General features: G+C 37.5%; 1 protein-coding gene across 1 annotated transcript; it reads left to right on the forward strand.

The window, feature by feature from the left end:
• The first annotated feature begins 8,598 nt into the window (after window positions 1–8,598).
• Window positions 8,599–10,882, forward strand: LOC139738534 (TP53-regulated inhibitor of apoptosis 1-like). The gene is made up of 2 exons (XM_071649156.1): window positions 8,599–8,742; window positions 10,781–10,882. The coding sequence occupies exons 1-2, from the start codon at window positions 8,599–8,601 to the stop codon at window positions 10,868–10,870; spliced, it is 234 nt and encodes a 77-aa protein (XP_071505257.1). The 3' UTR covers window positions 10,871–10,882.
• The last annotated feature ends 6,284 nt before the right edge of the window (window positions 10,883–17,166 follow it).

Genomic DNA, 17,166 nt, shown 5'->3' on the forward strand with positions numbered 1-17,166 from the left:
TGCTAGAGTGCTATGATATCCTTTCAACGTTCGTATATGAACCATTTCACAACGGAAGATTAACTCAGAACCAGCTTGCCCCATTTTGGGGGATTAGATTAGTACTATTAACTAATAGCCGAAACGATTTGGTGTGTATAGTCGATCACCATTGTGTCTGAGTGTGCTTTTATTCGAACTCGGTCTTCAACAGACTTCTTCTTCTCGTTTTTTTTTTCTCTCTCTCTCCCTCTCTTTATCGTGACTATACTTATTCACAGCACGTACAGCTATCATACAGAACAACGCAGAAGGTATAAAGTGCTCTTTTGAGCAAACAATTATTATCCTACTGTTATATTTAGTAGGGCCTATATTTCGTGTATCATAAACAAGAACTGACACGTAATATGTGCAATAATGTTAGTCTCAATTGGTATTTAAATAATTGTGCTCTCCCTAATTTGCTCGCATTACGTGCAATCAGTAACGTCATTGTTTGCGAGTTTACGTTGTGAAAAATGACCCAATTTCTATAATATCTATGATGTTTTGGGGATTTTTTTACAATCAGATTTATCTTGCTACAATTTCTGACAATATTACATAATTAATGTATATCATCACAATAACAGTACGTGTATAATAGCCTCGTGCATTGAAATGTATGTTGTTAAACCCACTACTTATGAGCGGGGAAACGTTTTAGAAGGATTTTGATTTATTGATTGCAAGTTCTGCTATCAGCAGAGCACAATGACAGAAATCAGTGATGTGCAATCGTGTCTCTGTCATTGACCTGTGATAATGGAAACGTCGTTATCAACTTTGATATCCGAAAATTAAAAAACAGCTGATATGAAGCTATGTATACCCAGGCGTACGTACCTCAACTGCCTTTGACTGAAAGATGAATCTAGGGGATGCTGAATTTGTCATTCATATCACTACTGATATGTTTTAAAAAGTCGTGAGGAAAGGTTAAATTTGATAATAAACAATGCGCCTTGTTGAACTAACAGTTGCGTTTTGAATAGATCATTGATATCATGTCGCGTTCCGTTCCCAGACATTCCTGTTGTTGTCTTGATCACTTCTGGTTTATCTGACAAATTATATTTATCCCCAAAATGAATCTGTTATCCCTAGGAACATTGAGGAATATGTGTAAATGATGCAGATCCGAATGTATACACACACATTCACACACATAAGCCTTTAATAAGGACAGAGAGAGATGGAAAGAGAGACAGAGTTTTGGATTACCCACATTATGTGGGTAATCTATAATCATCATAATTATAGCACTGTCTTCAAGAAGCCACTGGATCGCAATGAACATCCAAACTACTTTCAAAACATTCACAACATTTCCATTTCTTCGCTGTTTTGGCTGCTTTTGGGAAATACGTTGGTCATAATCATTATGCAAAGAAACGTAATGACAGTGTATATTTGTAGCTGCTGCTGTTATGGACGAAAATATTGAGTATATGATACAGTGGATTATTAGGTAATGTTTTATAAAATGTTCAAAATTGATATACAATCAAATAATAATTATTCCACTCAGCCTTCAGAAAAGAAAGGTGTCTTAACTTCACAGTTTTTGTTGTTGTTGTTGGCATAAAGTAACGATGTTTGGACATGTTGGATAAACTCGTGAACTAATCCCGGTGAAGATCATTATTTTAGACACCTGTAGTACTTCTGAAGATATCGATAATATGCAGATGTAATAAGATTAAATCTGATTCTAGAAACATCTTACAAGTTAAGTCTATTAGAACAATTGAAAACCTGAATATAAGTCCAATAAATTTTTGGCCAAATTCAGTTTGACATGAGTAATTGTAGCTTATGTATGGACTCATCTTGTGTATAAATGATAAACCGTGATTACCCCCGGAAGTGCCTGAAATGAATGAGTGAAATCTTATATGAATGTAAGAATGGCCTAAGTCCAGGTCCTGGACTTGGGTCATTTATACATTCATATTATAGCGCCCTCTCTCATCACTCCTTGTCTAGGCCTATTCGTGACATACAAAATAAACATGACTTGCTGGACAGTGATGAGGAGTTAGGTTGGGAAAAAACAAAGGAATGTTAGACTAGAAGCAAAATAAGAGCAAAAGGCTTCAGAGCAGAGGGGGAAAGGTACATAAATTGCAAAAGAACCAAGTTCCTGCCATTTGAATAACACAAAATTATTGGGGAATCATGTGAAGAAATTCATATTTTCAGTGCGCATGTTAATAGGCCTGAATTTAGGAGCATCAGTATACTAGAAATGTAGAAATCAAACCATTTTAGAAAATGGAGAAACTAGTGAAATGACAGCATTTTTACCTTACACCTTTGAACAAATGGACAAACAGATTCAGAGAATTGATGTCTAGTAATACGTGTGCATTATAACTTTATGAAGAGACTTTCCCGCACTGCAGGGAGACGGGGGAAATTGTGACATTTTGCCATTTTAACTTGACCAATAACCTTTGAACCTTGACCTTAATTGTGTGCAACCATGAGTTGATGGGGACAACTTTATCCACTTATATATACATGTGCAAAGTTTCAGCTCAGAGCTGGGTATACCTCTAGCGGTTCCTTAGTTATATTGTCCACATATTGCTTATAAGAGACAGATGGAAGACATTTCCACGCATTTAACACATACACAGTCATAATATGCACATTTTAGCTCCATGTACAGTTTGTGTACAGACAGACGTGCACACACAAAGATACACACACATGATGAATTAGTATAGTGATGAGAGACATTATACTATGGTAGACAACTATACATTTTTACATAGGGCCATACAGACTAAAAGCTGAAAAAAGTAACAAACTCTCTTATCTATTGTTTTTACCATACCATTAATATAACAGCCTATTCTGTAAATGATTCAAAGAACGACCCAAGTCCACACAATGATTAAGAACGACCCACGTCCATCACATAGCATGACCATTCCACAATTAACGTAAATTATAATTGTGATAATGATATATGTACTAATTTGTATATACGATGTTGCCTTCCCATCACAGTTTTTTTTTTATTTAGATACTCAATTTTCATGATGGTCGTTTCCTTTTATGGTATAAATTTTTAAAGAAACAGGTTAATTGCAGTTATGGGCGCTCCTATACCTTTATCTCGCTTTGATGCCTGCCGATAACACACATTATATATAATCAAGCTCTCATTTTTACTTTGGTTTTATCAACACTATTCTGCCATTTCAATGATGATAGTCCTTAGCTTGGCGGGTAAAAGTTCCATCATCATTGCATTGATAATAGCGTTTTTAGCGACGTGTTATTTCTTTATATTTCATTTGACAACATCTGACAACAAGACAACGATATAAAATTATTCGCATTTCAAACAGGGACTGTAATCTTTTCCATCTTTCTATTAGTATTAACAGCATAACGACCCAGTTTTTGATCGGTAGGTTGACATTAAGACCTTAAAGAGAACAAGAACCCAGGGGCGTCACCAGCTTTTTTTCAAGGGGGGTGCGTTTTGACAGTAAATGTAAACTGTGAGATTTTTTTTTTTTTATTTGATTTATTGGCTCCTGTGTCATCATGTACATTTACACATATATTGTACATATAAAGACAGAATAAACTGACCAGAAAGAATATAAATTATTAGTGGAAAAGTGAGCAAAGAAAATGGGATTCCATCGGGATATTGTACATATTACATATGATTGTATACCGAATCTTTCGCTATGAAGGACTATACGGGGGTACATTATTGTGACGGTGTGAGATCCTCGGCGAGGATCCATTCCGCTCCTTCAGTGCGGAGGGTGTGGGAGGGGGATACCCACTCCCACTGTAGGAATTTTGTGTAAAAACAAGAGTGTAAAAGTCGCCTTTACAGAGCATAGTGAAAATAAAAATAGGCCTACTATGAAGGACTATTACGGGGGTACATTATGATTGTGACGGTGTGAGATCCTCGGCGAGGGAGCGAAGCAACCGAGCGGGAGAAGGTGTAGGAGGGGGATACCCCTCCCACGGAGGGACTTTTTGTAAAAAGAAAAAAAAAGGAGAATTGCATAACATTATTAAATGCGAGCGAGCGGAGCGAGCGAGCTTGGAAATTTTGATATTTTACAATCCCAAACTGCGGTTTGTAGCTATATTTTTTCGCTTTGGAAATGAAAGGGGCGCACCGGGCGCAACTGCTGGCAATTACTGGCAGCAACATGAGGATAATGGCATAACGATTAAATGCGAGCGAGCGGAGCGAGCGAGCTTGAAAATTTTGACATTTTATAGTCCAAAAACTGCCGTTTTTAGCTCTATCTTTTTGCTTTGGAGATTAAAGGGGGGGGGGGGGGGGTGGCGCACCGGGCGCAACTGCTGGCAATTACTGGCAGTAACATCAGGAGAATGGCAAAGCGATTAAATGCGAAAGAGCTTGAACATTTTACAACAAATTACCGTTTGTAGCTATATTTTTTCGCTTTGGAAATTACTAGTAAGCATGCAGGACGCACCGGGAACAGCTGCTGGCAATTACTGGCAACAACATGAGGAGAATGGGATAATTACGATTAAATGGGAGCGAGCGGAGCGAGTGACCTTGAAAATCTTGACATTTTACAGTAAAGAAAATCTTCCGTTTGTAGCTATAGTTCTTCACTTTGGAAATAAAGGAGTGGTGGCGCACCGGGCGCATGTGCTGGCAATTATTGGTAGTAACATGAGGAGAATGGCATAACAATTAAATGCGAGCGAGCAGAACGAGTAAGCTTGAAAATTTTGACACAGTCAAAAAACTGCCGTTTGTAGCTATATTTTTTCGTTTTCAAAATTAAGGGGGGGGGGTGGCGCACCGGGCACAACTGCTGGCAATTACTGGCAGCAACAGCAGGAGAATGGCACAACGATTATACTGTCTGTATCACTTCAGTCAATCAATTTTCCTTACAACGTTTTTGTTATCCCAAGGTTAAACACTTTTGTTTTCTCAATTTACTTTGTTTTGATTATGCAACCTTATTCTATGTTAGCAAAGAAGTGAAATGCTTATGTTCTTTTCGAAAAATGAAATAAAGTTTGAATTGATTTGATTAAAATGCGAGCGAGCGGAGCGAGCGAGCTTGAAAATGTTGACATTTTACAGTCTAAAAACTGCCGTTTGTAGCTATTTCTTTTCGCTTTGGAAATTAAGGAGGGGTGGCGCACCGGGCGCAACTGCTGGCAATTACTGGCAGCAAGATCAGGAGAATGGCACAACGATGAAATGCGAGCGAGCGAAGCGAGCGAGCTCGACAATTTTGGCATTTTACAGTAAAAAAAAATGTGGTTTTTAGCTACATCTTTTCGCTTTGAAAATTAAGGGGGGCGCGCACCGGGCGCAACTGCTGGCAATACTGGCAGTTACATCAGGAGAATGGCATAGTGATTAAATGCGAGCGAGCTTGAAAATTTTGACATTTTATAGTCAAAAAATTACCGTTTGTAGCTATATTTTTTCGCTTTGGAAATTACTAGTAAGCAGGGCACACCGGGAGCAGCTGCTGGCAATTACTGTCAACAACATCAGGAGAATGGGATAATGATTAAATGGGAGCGAGCGGAGCGATCGACCTTGAAAATTTTGACATTTTACAGTAAAAAAAAAAAACTTCCGTTTGTAGCTATATTTTTTCGCTTTGGAAATTAAGGAGGGGAGCACAGGGCGCAACTGCTGGCAATTACTGGCAGTAACATCAGTATAGAATGGCATAACAATTAAATGCGAGCGAGCGGAACGAGTGAGCTTGAAAATTTTGACACAGTCAAAAAACTACCGTTTGTAGCTATATTTTTCGTTTTCGAAATTAAGGGGGGGGGGGGCACCGGGCGCAACTGCTGGCAATTACTGGCAGCAACATCAGGAGAATGGCATAACGATTATCATCGTCTGTATCACTTCAGTCAATCAATTTTCCTTACAACTTTTTTGTTACCGCAGGGTTCCACAATTATGTTTTCTCAATTTACTTTGTTTTTGTTATGCAACCTTATTCTATGTTACCAAAGAAAGTGAAATGTTTATGTTCTTTTCGAAAAATGAAATAAAGTTTGAATTGAATTGAATTGATTAAAATGCGAGCGAGCGGAGCGAGCGAGCTTGAAAATTTTGACATTTTACCGTCTAAAAACTGCCGTTTGTAGCTATTCCTTTTCGCTTTGGTGTAAGGAGGTGGGTCGCACCGGGTGCAACTGCTGGCAATTTGATACCGGCAGCAACATCAGGAATGGCATAGCGATTACATACGAGCGAGCGGATCGAGCGAGCGTGAAAAATTTTGACATTTTACAGTCACTGATTAGAGACCTATAACGGGGGAGGGTGTGGGCGGGGTATCTCCCTCCCATGCGACGGAGCTTTTGCATTTTCTGAATTGATAATCCGTTGCACAATGAATGAAATATACCTCACGTATAACAGTACGGGCGATAGATAGTAAACACGTGATGCATGTATACCATCAGTGCTGCCAGAGCCGGGGTGCGATTGTTTTTGTTTTTTTTTGTTTTTTTTTGTTTTGTTTTGTTTTGTTTTGTTTTGTTTTGTTTTTGTTTTTTTTTCCTCCTGGTGCAAAATAAAAAAAAAATAAAAATAAAAAAGAATAATTATTTAGCGTCCGGCGTGGAGGTCGCTCGCAGACTGAAGCGTTTTTTTTTTTTTTTTTTTTTTTTTTTTTTAAGGTTCTGAAGGGGGGTGCGTTCGCACCCAGCGCACCCCCCCTGGTGACGCCCATGAGAACCCGAGAGCAATGTGGATTGAGTGAAAGCAGCAACATCAGTAGAGCATGCCCTAACCATCAAACCCTAACCCTAACCCTAACCCTAATCCCAACCCAAACCCTAACCCTAACCCTAACCAAAAACCCTAACCCAACGTTTTTCCCATAGGTTTAACACGCGCCATGCCCCAATCTGTGCCGTCTTAAACAAAAACGCCGCCCGCCCGCTGCACGTGAACTACCCACCCCTCGTACCATCAACCATTGAACTCTACAGAGTTCAAACACAGTACAGTGTAACGCTGCATGTACATTGTGTATCAGTCCACCTGAAGTGGAACTAGTCTTAAAGGTAATGTATTGGTCATTATTCGAAGTGTCAGTGACAGCTGTCTCTCATTTTTTTTCTTTATCTATTGCCTGCCAACATTATAGGCCTAGTTGTGCAGCATGTATAGTAACGATGATAACCAAAAATTGGCCATATTCCGTCTTCAGCAAGCTTGAAGTATTACACGGCCCCACCTCTTGATATTGGTGTTAGTTAAGGTCCAAGTTATATTGATTGTATCGCACAGACGCTGCTGCACTGCACTGACTAGCTCTAGTCTGAGAATACATACATGTAATACACTGTATACGTCACATTACGTGTACTATTATTCTCTTGAACCCTTACTGTTCAATATTAAGACTACATCTACCCAGATAGTCTCAGGTATTCTGCGTTTCCTATCAATATATTGGCTTGGAGTGTAACAGTGTGTGTTTTTTCTCCGGGGTCAACGAAGCGAAATTAAACTCGGGTGAACTACAAGTTGTAGATGTAGATCTATAAGTCTTGACATTCCGTCATTGTATGACAGTATATTAAACTTAGTTTAAATCATTGTAAATGGCAAATTAAAAACAAATAGAGAGTGCATTGCATTGTGCAATTTGATGACTCTATAACCCCGTCGCGGGGCGCTGTAACACAGTAACGTATTCGTCCGTATGGGGTCGCTGCTGCGGTTAATGACTCTATAGACCTAAACCATGTAAACGGCTAAAGGAAAATTACTTCTTTCTTCTTCTTTTTTTTTTTGGGGGGGGGGGGGGGAGAATACCCGAGTAAATACAGTTAACTAATAGTAATGGGCTTCATTTAATCCGTTCCTTACAGACAAAAGTGCCTGCTTTCGTGACCTAAATTCATGTGTCTTTGTGTTATGACGTCTCCCAAAATGGGTTTGATAAAAAGATTAGAGTTTATTCTATCAGCACTTGTTCTCTTTCTGTTGGAAAAATGCATACATCACAGTATTTTTTACCTTTTTTCTGATTTAGTTTGCCCTTGCTCTGCTTTAAAACTTGTATGAACATATACATGTACATTAGCGATCAAAGCTGAGCTCAGTAGATTTCTGTGTTTGCTGACCCCAGTCATCGCATTCAGATGCCTGGTTTTGTGTAGAACAAAAAGAGTCTTTAAGCCAATCAGCACACGCTCTATTCATACTTTGCACCCGATTTACATTTCCATTGTTCAAGGGCACATCGTCTGCTGAGAATGAGAAGGGCGTTAAGTGATCGTGAACACTATGGGTTTTGTGGCAACTTAACGCCCTTATCATTCTCAACCGACGACATGTAGTTGACCATGGGAAAGGGATACATGCACCGCTTGACTGCTTTTGCACAGGTGGATTACCAACCTGTCCTTCTCTCTGGACAGGCAAAAAGAATCTCGTTTGGGGACATTAAAGGTACTTAGAGAATTGCAGAAGGAACGGTTTAATAAAGTCGTTTGTTTCTTTGATATTTGTTTTTCCATCAAAGGTGTATTATCAAAACTGAAGAGATGAACAGCCTTAATGAAGAGTGCAATGACCTGAAGCATGAGTATGATGCTTGCTTCAACTCGTGGTTCAGTGAGAAGTTCCTCAAGGGAGACACAACAGACAGCTGTGGTGAGCTCTTCAGAAAATACCAGCAGTGTGTCAAAGTAAGTGTGAGAGTTTCTTTGAAAACACTAAAGTAATGCTGTTATAGCTGAAGGCTGAAAGATGGCTTGTGATGTCTTAAGATGTTAAATCTGATGATAGGAACATTAAAAGGAACCCAAACTCAAAGAGCAATATGGATTGAGCGAAAGCAGCAACATTTTGGCTTAGAACACATCAACGAAAGTTTGAAGAAAGTCGGACAATCGATGCAAAAGTTATGAATTCTTAAAGTTTTGGTTTTGGAACTGCTGGATGAGGAGACTACTGGAGGTTATGAAGTATGTGTGGACAACATTTTAAAGAATATATGTGACCGTGTACCACAAAACGAACAAAAAGTCGCACACACTGATTGTGTGTGAGGACTGAAAATAGGTGAAATGGGTCCGAGCCGATGTTGACTTTTTCATATTTTCTGAAAGAGCAAGTCTTCTTCTACATTATGCTAAAATTTGGGATCATAAAACGGACAGGAAAGTGTGCTTCTTAGCCGTTTTTCTGGAACATTATTTGGCAGAGTAATGTGATTAATTGTGTCTGTACAGCCCCGTTTTCATTTCTTAACAACCTTGTTCACACTCTTCACTTTCAAGTCCTATAACTTTTGAAAGGATGATGCTACTGCTTTGAAAGTTGGCATTAACTAAGGACAGAATGTGGTAATAAGGCATGATCAATTTCAATTCAATCTGATAATCCCTTCATTGTTGTTACTGCAGTGGTTTACTGTACATCCTGTTTTTGTCCCATTCATTGCACAGCCAGCACGGCTTGGTAAAGATTAAGTGCTTGAATAGACACTGTACTTCAGAGCCTCCTTTCTCAGTTCACGCTTTTCCTGAGTTTGTGCTTTCTTTCCGATATTTAGATAGGTTAGGAGAGTCCATTTGATTTAAGTTATACATCATTTTAAAGCTAAAAGTCTGCTCTTTCAGAATATGCTGTTAACTAAAATTTCATGTCTGGCGACTTTTTGTTTGTTTTGTGGTGCAGGGTCACATATAAAGGGAATTCTACAAAAACTCACTTTTCTAGCATAATGAAAGAACACTTGACAAACTGTATTCAGAAAGTAGGGGGAATAATTGCTACCTTTAACATACAGACTGTATGTTGATAGAATGTGTAATTTTCATGAAAAAGGAATTTTAATGGAATCCCCTTTATATTTTTATTATACAATTGTATTGTTGTCCACATATATGTTATAACCTCTAGTAGTCTCCTCATCCAGCAGTTCCAACACCAAAACTTTAAAAATTCATAACTTTTGCATTGATTGTCCGATTTTCCTAAAACTTTTACTGATGTGTTCTACTAGTACTAATGTTGCTGCTTTCACCCAATCCACATTGCTCTTTGGGTTTGGGTTACCTTTAAGTAAGTGGAAGAAAGTGAAATATCAGTATACAGACCCTAGCTATAAGTGTGTTCTTTCAAATTTTAGATGAGACTCGAGCAGTCTCTCTTCATTTGAAGCAAAGTATACTTCTACCAGTTTGTGATTCAGAATGTGGCGGCTTGAAATTTCATATTTTGAAATCCTCTGTTTTCACATCCTTAAAGAAAAGAGATAAGATAGCTTTTGACACAACTTAGATGAAAAAAAAAGAAAACAGTTAAAGTCACAATTCTGACAATCCAGCACTGGTATAGACATTCCCATAAACCCAGTTGAAAGTACGTATTTAACAACAAATAATTCCTCCTGTTCAATTTGCACTCTACACCACAAATGATTTCAGCATAATTATGCCTGTCAGACAAATGCATGTGATTTTATTTGGCTTTTGCTCTTTGACATCATTCCTTTTTTTTTCTTCTTCTTCTTCTTCTCTCATCCTCATTTGAAATAAAATTTTGATGAAAATATCAGGGAGAGAAAAAAATTCAAACTGGAAATAATAATACAAGATGTAGCATGATTTTGTGATTGATGATATCAGCCCTGTACATGTACATTATTTACTATTTTTGATTTTTCTGATCATTATGTTATGATATAACGTGGGTTATTCTTTGCATGATCTCTTCTAGAATGCCATCAAGGACAAAGGGATCGATATGGAGGAGGTGGAAAGAGTCGTCATAGGTACAGAGTCTGAGAAGCAACCACCTGAGCAGTGACCCATGTGAGGGCGCTCTCCTGAATAGTAACATTTCTTCATCAAATTTTTTTCACACAACAGTGAAAAAAACAATCATGATGGTGCTCTTTGCAATACCAGTGAACGGAATCCTCGCTGATCATGTATGAAGGAAAAAGGTTCAACTGCGTCAGAATAAGACAGATGTACGAATTTGGTGATTTTCCAACTTAAGCCATTAACATTACAATGATGGATGCAAAGTGTGAAGAGGATCACTACCCCCCTGATCATGTCCAGTTTGTACATTTTTGTTGGATTGCTTACCTATCCATAAGGTGCCTCTGCTGTGTTACAGGTTGGCACCTCAAGTGTTGTGCTTCCTTCACTGGTGAATGAGTGTGGATGTTCTAAACCAGATGTCAATAAGTAGAGATCATGTGATCAAAATGATCCCAGTCATGTGACAGTGGTCTTCATTTGTGGACTGTCATTAATTCTCTTTATCACAGGTTGCTGGGTGAGTTATCATGCAAACTACCTTGTACTAAGAGAGTTTCAATTTGTGAAAAAAAAATGGAAATTATATGTCATGGAAACTTACATGCATGAGTAAAAGTATGTGGGCACATGAAATAAATCAATAATTAAAAAATGCATCGTGGAAAAGCTAAATGCTCCGAAGTAAAACCTTCCAAAAGTGCATGTGACATTTTATACATTCATTGGCCCAGAAGACGTAATAAAACAAATCAAACATACAACAGAGACTCATAAATGTTCTTTTTGTCACATCAGATAGTGGTACAACATGTACATACTAGTCAGTGATGTGTTGTCAATAATTCACTTGACACTGTAGATTCTCCCTTCTGGGTGTCATCAGGTGCGCCTATGTACATGTACAGCATACTGTTGCACTATGAATACATGTTATTTGTCAACAGACCAATTTCCCATCATGTTCAAAGTTTCCGTACCTCCTTAAGAAAGGTCGCTCCTAGATAACCAGGAAACTTACCCAAAACTTGCCCATCATAGCAAATATCGATGAGTGCAATCTTTGCATTCCAAGGGGTGAAATGCATTGAGTATTATGAAGACTTAATATACGAAAAAACAAATGAACAAAACAAAACATGATGGTAAACCATTTTTGTCAATTAGAGATACCTGTATATGAGATTGAAGCTGCATAATAGACTAACACAATCAATCTTGCCTCAGTTGATTTCACACAAGTCGAAAAATTGACAAGGTCAAAGAAAAATTCAACTCCAGATACAAAGCATACATTTGTATGTGCTAATTCTATTGTGTAAGTCAAAATTTAGGTACTTCAAAAGGATTTTCTCTGCTCCCTTTAGATTGTACTGTAGGAGAGGTTGTCTGTATTTTCATAATGCGTTTTAATCCTGTGCATACTACCGGTATTCTGATAACGGTTGCCCATGGCAACCTCAGATGGCAACCTCAGAGCTTGCCTGACCAAGGAACTAATGTAACATGTAATCTTATGTGTGTAGGTAAAAAAAGTCGTAATTACACATTGTACACTAGTACTGTACATGTACCAGCTGAGAAAATATTTGTAAATGTGAGACATGTTTACTTTTAGATTCATTGTGAGGCCATTCAATTCAAGAAATAACAAGGAATATTATGGATATTGGTTGCTATGCACTAGTAGGGGAGATCTGTACACTGTATACATTTAAATACATAGAGTTGTCTGTGTGAAGTATTCATGTTCTAGCCCATGCCCATGAAATGCAGGAAAGCTGAAGAAATGAGAAATAATTGTCTCTGGGGGCATTGCGCAAACACTTTTATGAGGAAAATATGTGAAAATATGTGAAACTTTTCTACGTACAGTAAATAACTACATCTGAGATGTATTGTATGATGATGAGTAATAATGTATTAAATATTTTCTATGGAAGGAAAATTATTGAGAAGTCTGGTCTTTTGGGTGATGTTGTATGGCATGGCCAGTAGAGTATAAGTTGCACTTTATTACAGCTTGGCACAGAAAATTTGTGCATTCAGTTTCTGCCTCCATCCAGCAAGAGATGGTAATTGTACACTAAAGTCTGCATCAAAGGTACCACAATTCTGTTTGTTCTTCCTAAACCGTACTTTTGTCATGCCATCTATCCAGTTACTAGTACACACATCTGTCCATTATGGAAGCTGATATGAACCCTGATACGAAGTACATTGTACTGTAAAAGTGGATTATTTTGTGCATGACTAATTTTGCGCTCGGCCAGTCAAGAAGAGTTTCGCGTGTTTTTAATTCCGCGGAATCAAGACACCAACTACTGCAACATATGGCAAACAAAAATATTCGCGTGCTTTTATTTTCGAGCTAGTTTCTGGTTGCGCGAAATGCGCAAAAATTTCAACACCGCGAAAATTTCCACTTTTACAGTACAATGTATTGACAAAATTCAATACAGCCTGGTACAGCTTATACATGTAGTGCAGAATATGCTTTACTTTTTCAGTTCTTCCATGTAAAGACACAAATTTTGTTCATAATTCAGATCCACAGTGCAAAACTGACCATAGGTAGGCATATGGCATTTAAATAATGCAGTTATGAATTCAATCCAGGAATTTCACCAAACACAAAATGGACAATTACTAAGTAACCAGTTGAAGGTTCATCCTTTGACAATAGGAGCCTGATGCTCTTTCATAGGGTGTTATTGGTTCATGTTGCAGGTAATTGTGTATTACAGTGGTCAATTGTCCCTCCAAGCATTATTGAGCTGCAAATCTGCGAGAGCAGTTAAACAAACATAGCAACAAAAAAACAATGCATCAAAAGTGTGTGTATGTGTGTGGTTTTGTGTGTGTGTGTGTGTGTGTGTGTGTGTGTGTGTGTGTGTGTGTGTAGAAAAAGAGAGTGGACATTTTGAAACTGAAGCATTTTTAAAATACTTTTCTAGTTACTTTTTATCAAAGCTGAATGATAGTACTGCTGCTGTTGATAATGGTCGATGAACTACGTGTAATAATTTCGATATTTCATCATTGCAATCCTTCATTACTATAATTTTCACACACTTACACACACAGACACACACACACAGACACACACACATCGTTTCCATATACATACTTCCAATAATTATTTTGCAATGCACAGATCATACAACCCTCAACTCTCACAAATATGAAGGTTGGGCAAATGCCATTTGGTATCAAGGATTTGTCTTTAATCAGAAGTTCTGAATGATGTGTCTGCATTTACAAGATAAAATGTGATACTTCGTGACAACGCATGAGTGATGCCCAGTAAAAATTCCATGTACAATGTACATTGTACAAACTGGAAACCCACACACTTTACTTCTAAGCCTGAATACTGTATATGTACTTCATTTCATTATTAGATGGTAGACATCAACAAATCACATTTCCCTCATAACAATGCTGCTAAGAAGTGAAGTATTCTATTGTAGATCTAGCCTTGACCACTCAAGGCAGTACATTCTCATCCATCTACAAGAGTATCTCTGAAATATATTTATACATTACCTGTATTTTGTTTTTCAGATTTCACTTGAGGATCATGAACTGAGACATAAGACTGGTTTACTAATGTATTCACACTTTATTCATACTTTCAATACCAAAGGATAATTGTCACAACCAGAAAGCTTGCCAAAGGTATTATTTGATGGAAATGAGAATCAATTTGAACTTGAACTATCATTAGGCATACTGAAGCCCCCCCCCCCCCCCCCCCCCCAGTTATGGCTGAAATAGACATTAAAGGGGTAGGGAATAGTTAAGTTGAGGATTCAGCCTCTAACTTTTTGCAAGATACTTAGGAACCACTTTATGAAATGTTAAAGATCATACAATTCTATGAGGAATTCAAATTTCATTTGATGAAAACTAGTTTTGAAATGGCTGAGACACCCCCAAAACACAGTAAAACAAAGTGATCCTACTAAAAGGTGGGTCCCACCTTTTATTAGGATTTCTTTGCTTTGGATATCTCAGCCATTTCAAACTAAGTTTCATCAAATGAACTTTGAATTCCTCTTAGAATTGTATGCTCTTTCATATTTCGTAAGAGGTTTCTTACTATCTCCAAAATCATCATAAAAAAACAACATCAAAACATTGGAAACCTGTAGCCCCATCTCAGCCAAAACTGTACCATTCCTTTAACATATGAAACAGAACCCAAACCAAACAGGTCCATAGCCCTAACTTTGGCAAGCAAACTGGATTTCCAGGTATTTAATTGCATTGAGTAAGTAAAAATGGATGGATTTACTTGTCACTGGTCATAGGGAAAATATCCACAAATTTGAATACATCAGTAAACCAGCCTATTGGGTACACTGTAGACATATACTTTAGTCTCTGCTTTGCCTCATGTTCTGTTCAAACAATGATAATATGCAAACCTAATTTTACCAGTATAACTACGACAACATGAAGTATGCCTGCTACACAAATCACAAGTTGGTAAATGTTAAGTTCTTCCTGAAGCTTGCATTAATATTAATGCATAAATAAATTAGTTCACTGGCCTCCTGCATGACTCCTTTGAATGAGCTAAAAATAGTTCCATATCAGGCCTCACTGAATGACAACCATGGGCTGAAGTGAGCATCCATGTAGACAAAAGAAAGAAAAAAATGATAAAGTAACATGCAACTAAAGTAAAATAAATTAAGGAATGAATGAATCAAAAAGTAATTAATGAATAAATATACAACTCTTTATGTGCCAAGATTTTGGGTTTGTTTTTGTTTTTTAGTTGTTTTTCAGTCCTTTCCTTCAAACACTGATTTTGCTTTCTTGCATAAAGTCCCCCCTCCCCAGATTTCCTTCCCCCAAGATGCCAAAGAGGGATTAATACTTATGTATCCCTGAATGTAGGGATTATACATCAGAATAGCTAGCACAACCTTTAAAATAAAACATACAACTGCAGTACTTTACCACAAGAAGGGAAAGTGCATATCATTCAAATTCAGCACTAAACAATACAATAGGTACATGCAAACAACACTAGGAATTTTAGAGAAACAATAATGATTAAAACTTTGAATTGATAGACAAACAATAATGATTCATACTTTGAATTGCATTTCAACATCATCCGGTAAGGTGTCATCAAATCTTAAACTTAATCCTTGAGTGGTTCACACAGACACAGAGAATACAATGTTTCACTTCTCAGCACCCATGTAGGTGTTGAACATAACTCTCCACATCCAAGTCTCATAAGCCTCAACGCATCATGTGCATGCTCACTTGCACACAGTGGGGTACAGTATCACAATTGCATTCACTCTCCGTCGACGTATCAGTCAATGCAAGCCTCTTGATCTTGGCAAAGTACATGTAGCACTCACAATTTAAGTCCTCACTAAGTTGGTCCCCAAGCATTCAAGTTTTACTCATTTCCTTATTAAGAAAGGAAGCAAAGTTCACTAAGCCTTCTGCTGAATTTGGATCTCCAAATTAAGCTGACACAGTAAGATTAGCCCCATGGCACATTGAAAAGGGTTTAATATATCATGGCAATCCATTACACCCATGTATGATTTTTGGAACATTATCCTTCAAAGTGTTGCCAAAATCACCTCAAATTTTCAAACATCTATCAAAAGATGTCCTGTTAAACCATGCAAAAATACATGCAAGGGTTATACAAATTCACTGTATTCATGACCAGCACATGTACTTCAGAAACCACGAGGCATCACTAATACCACTTTGATATTTAGCGGATATAAATAATTCTTTGCTTCTACCATTCTACTTCCAGGCTTATTGATCTACAGTGTTGTCTTGTATCTTTTTTTCTTTTTTTTTTCTGTTTACATCGGGCTGGTGGCAAAATCTTTACATCATCAAAACAGATGGATCTTTTTCTACTTCCTACAAAAGCAAAAATTCAAAACTTCTGCAAGACATTATACAGTGTATACATCGCATAGTTCATTTCAAAAAGTGTTTTTTTTTTCTTTCCTAAACCATCAATCCTTACATTTATCATACTACTGAGGTAAAGTGTCTGATGGGGAGAATTCCATAAAATGCCTTTTTTTTTTGTTGAGAAATTAGAGAGCTTTTCTCAACAGCTCCAGTGGAAGACACTTGAGTAGTTAGTATTTCTCCAGATTAAAATTGCTTGCAAAGATATTTGCATTCTGACAATTTGCCTGCAATTATTGTACACTGCAGGTCCCTCCATGAAATCATAAAAAAAGAGGAAGAAAAACTTCTTTGCATTGCTTCTTTCTGTTTATCAACAGCATTGTGATTCAATATCACTGAACAAGAAGTATGGTTAGA

This window comes from Diadema antillarum, unplaced genomic scaffold (genome assembly GCF_040938485.1).
Source record: "Diadema antillarum isolate AM-2024a unplaced genomic scaffold, OU_Dant_1.0 seq00000752_RagTag, whole genome shotgun sequence".
Lineage (NCBI taxonomy): Eukaryota > Metazoa > Echinodermata > Echinoidea > Diadematoida > Diadematidae > Diadema > Diadema antillarum.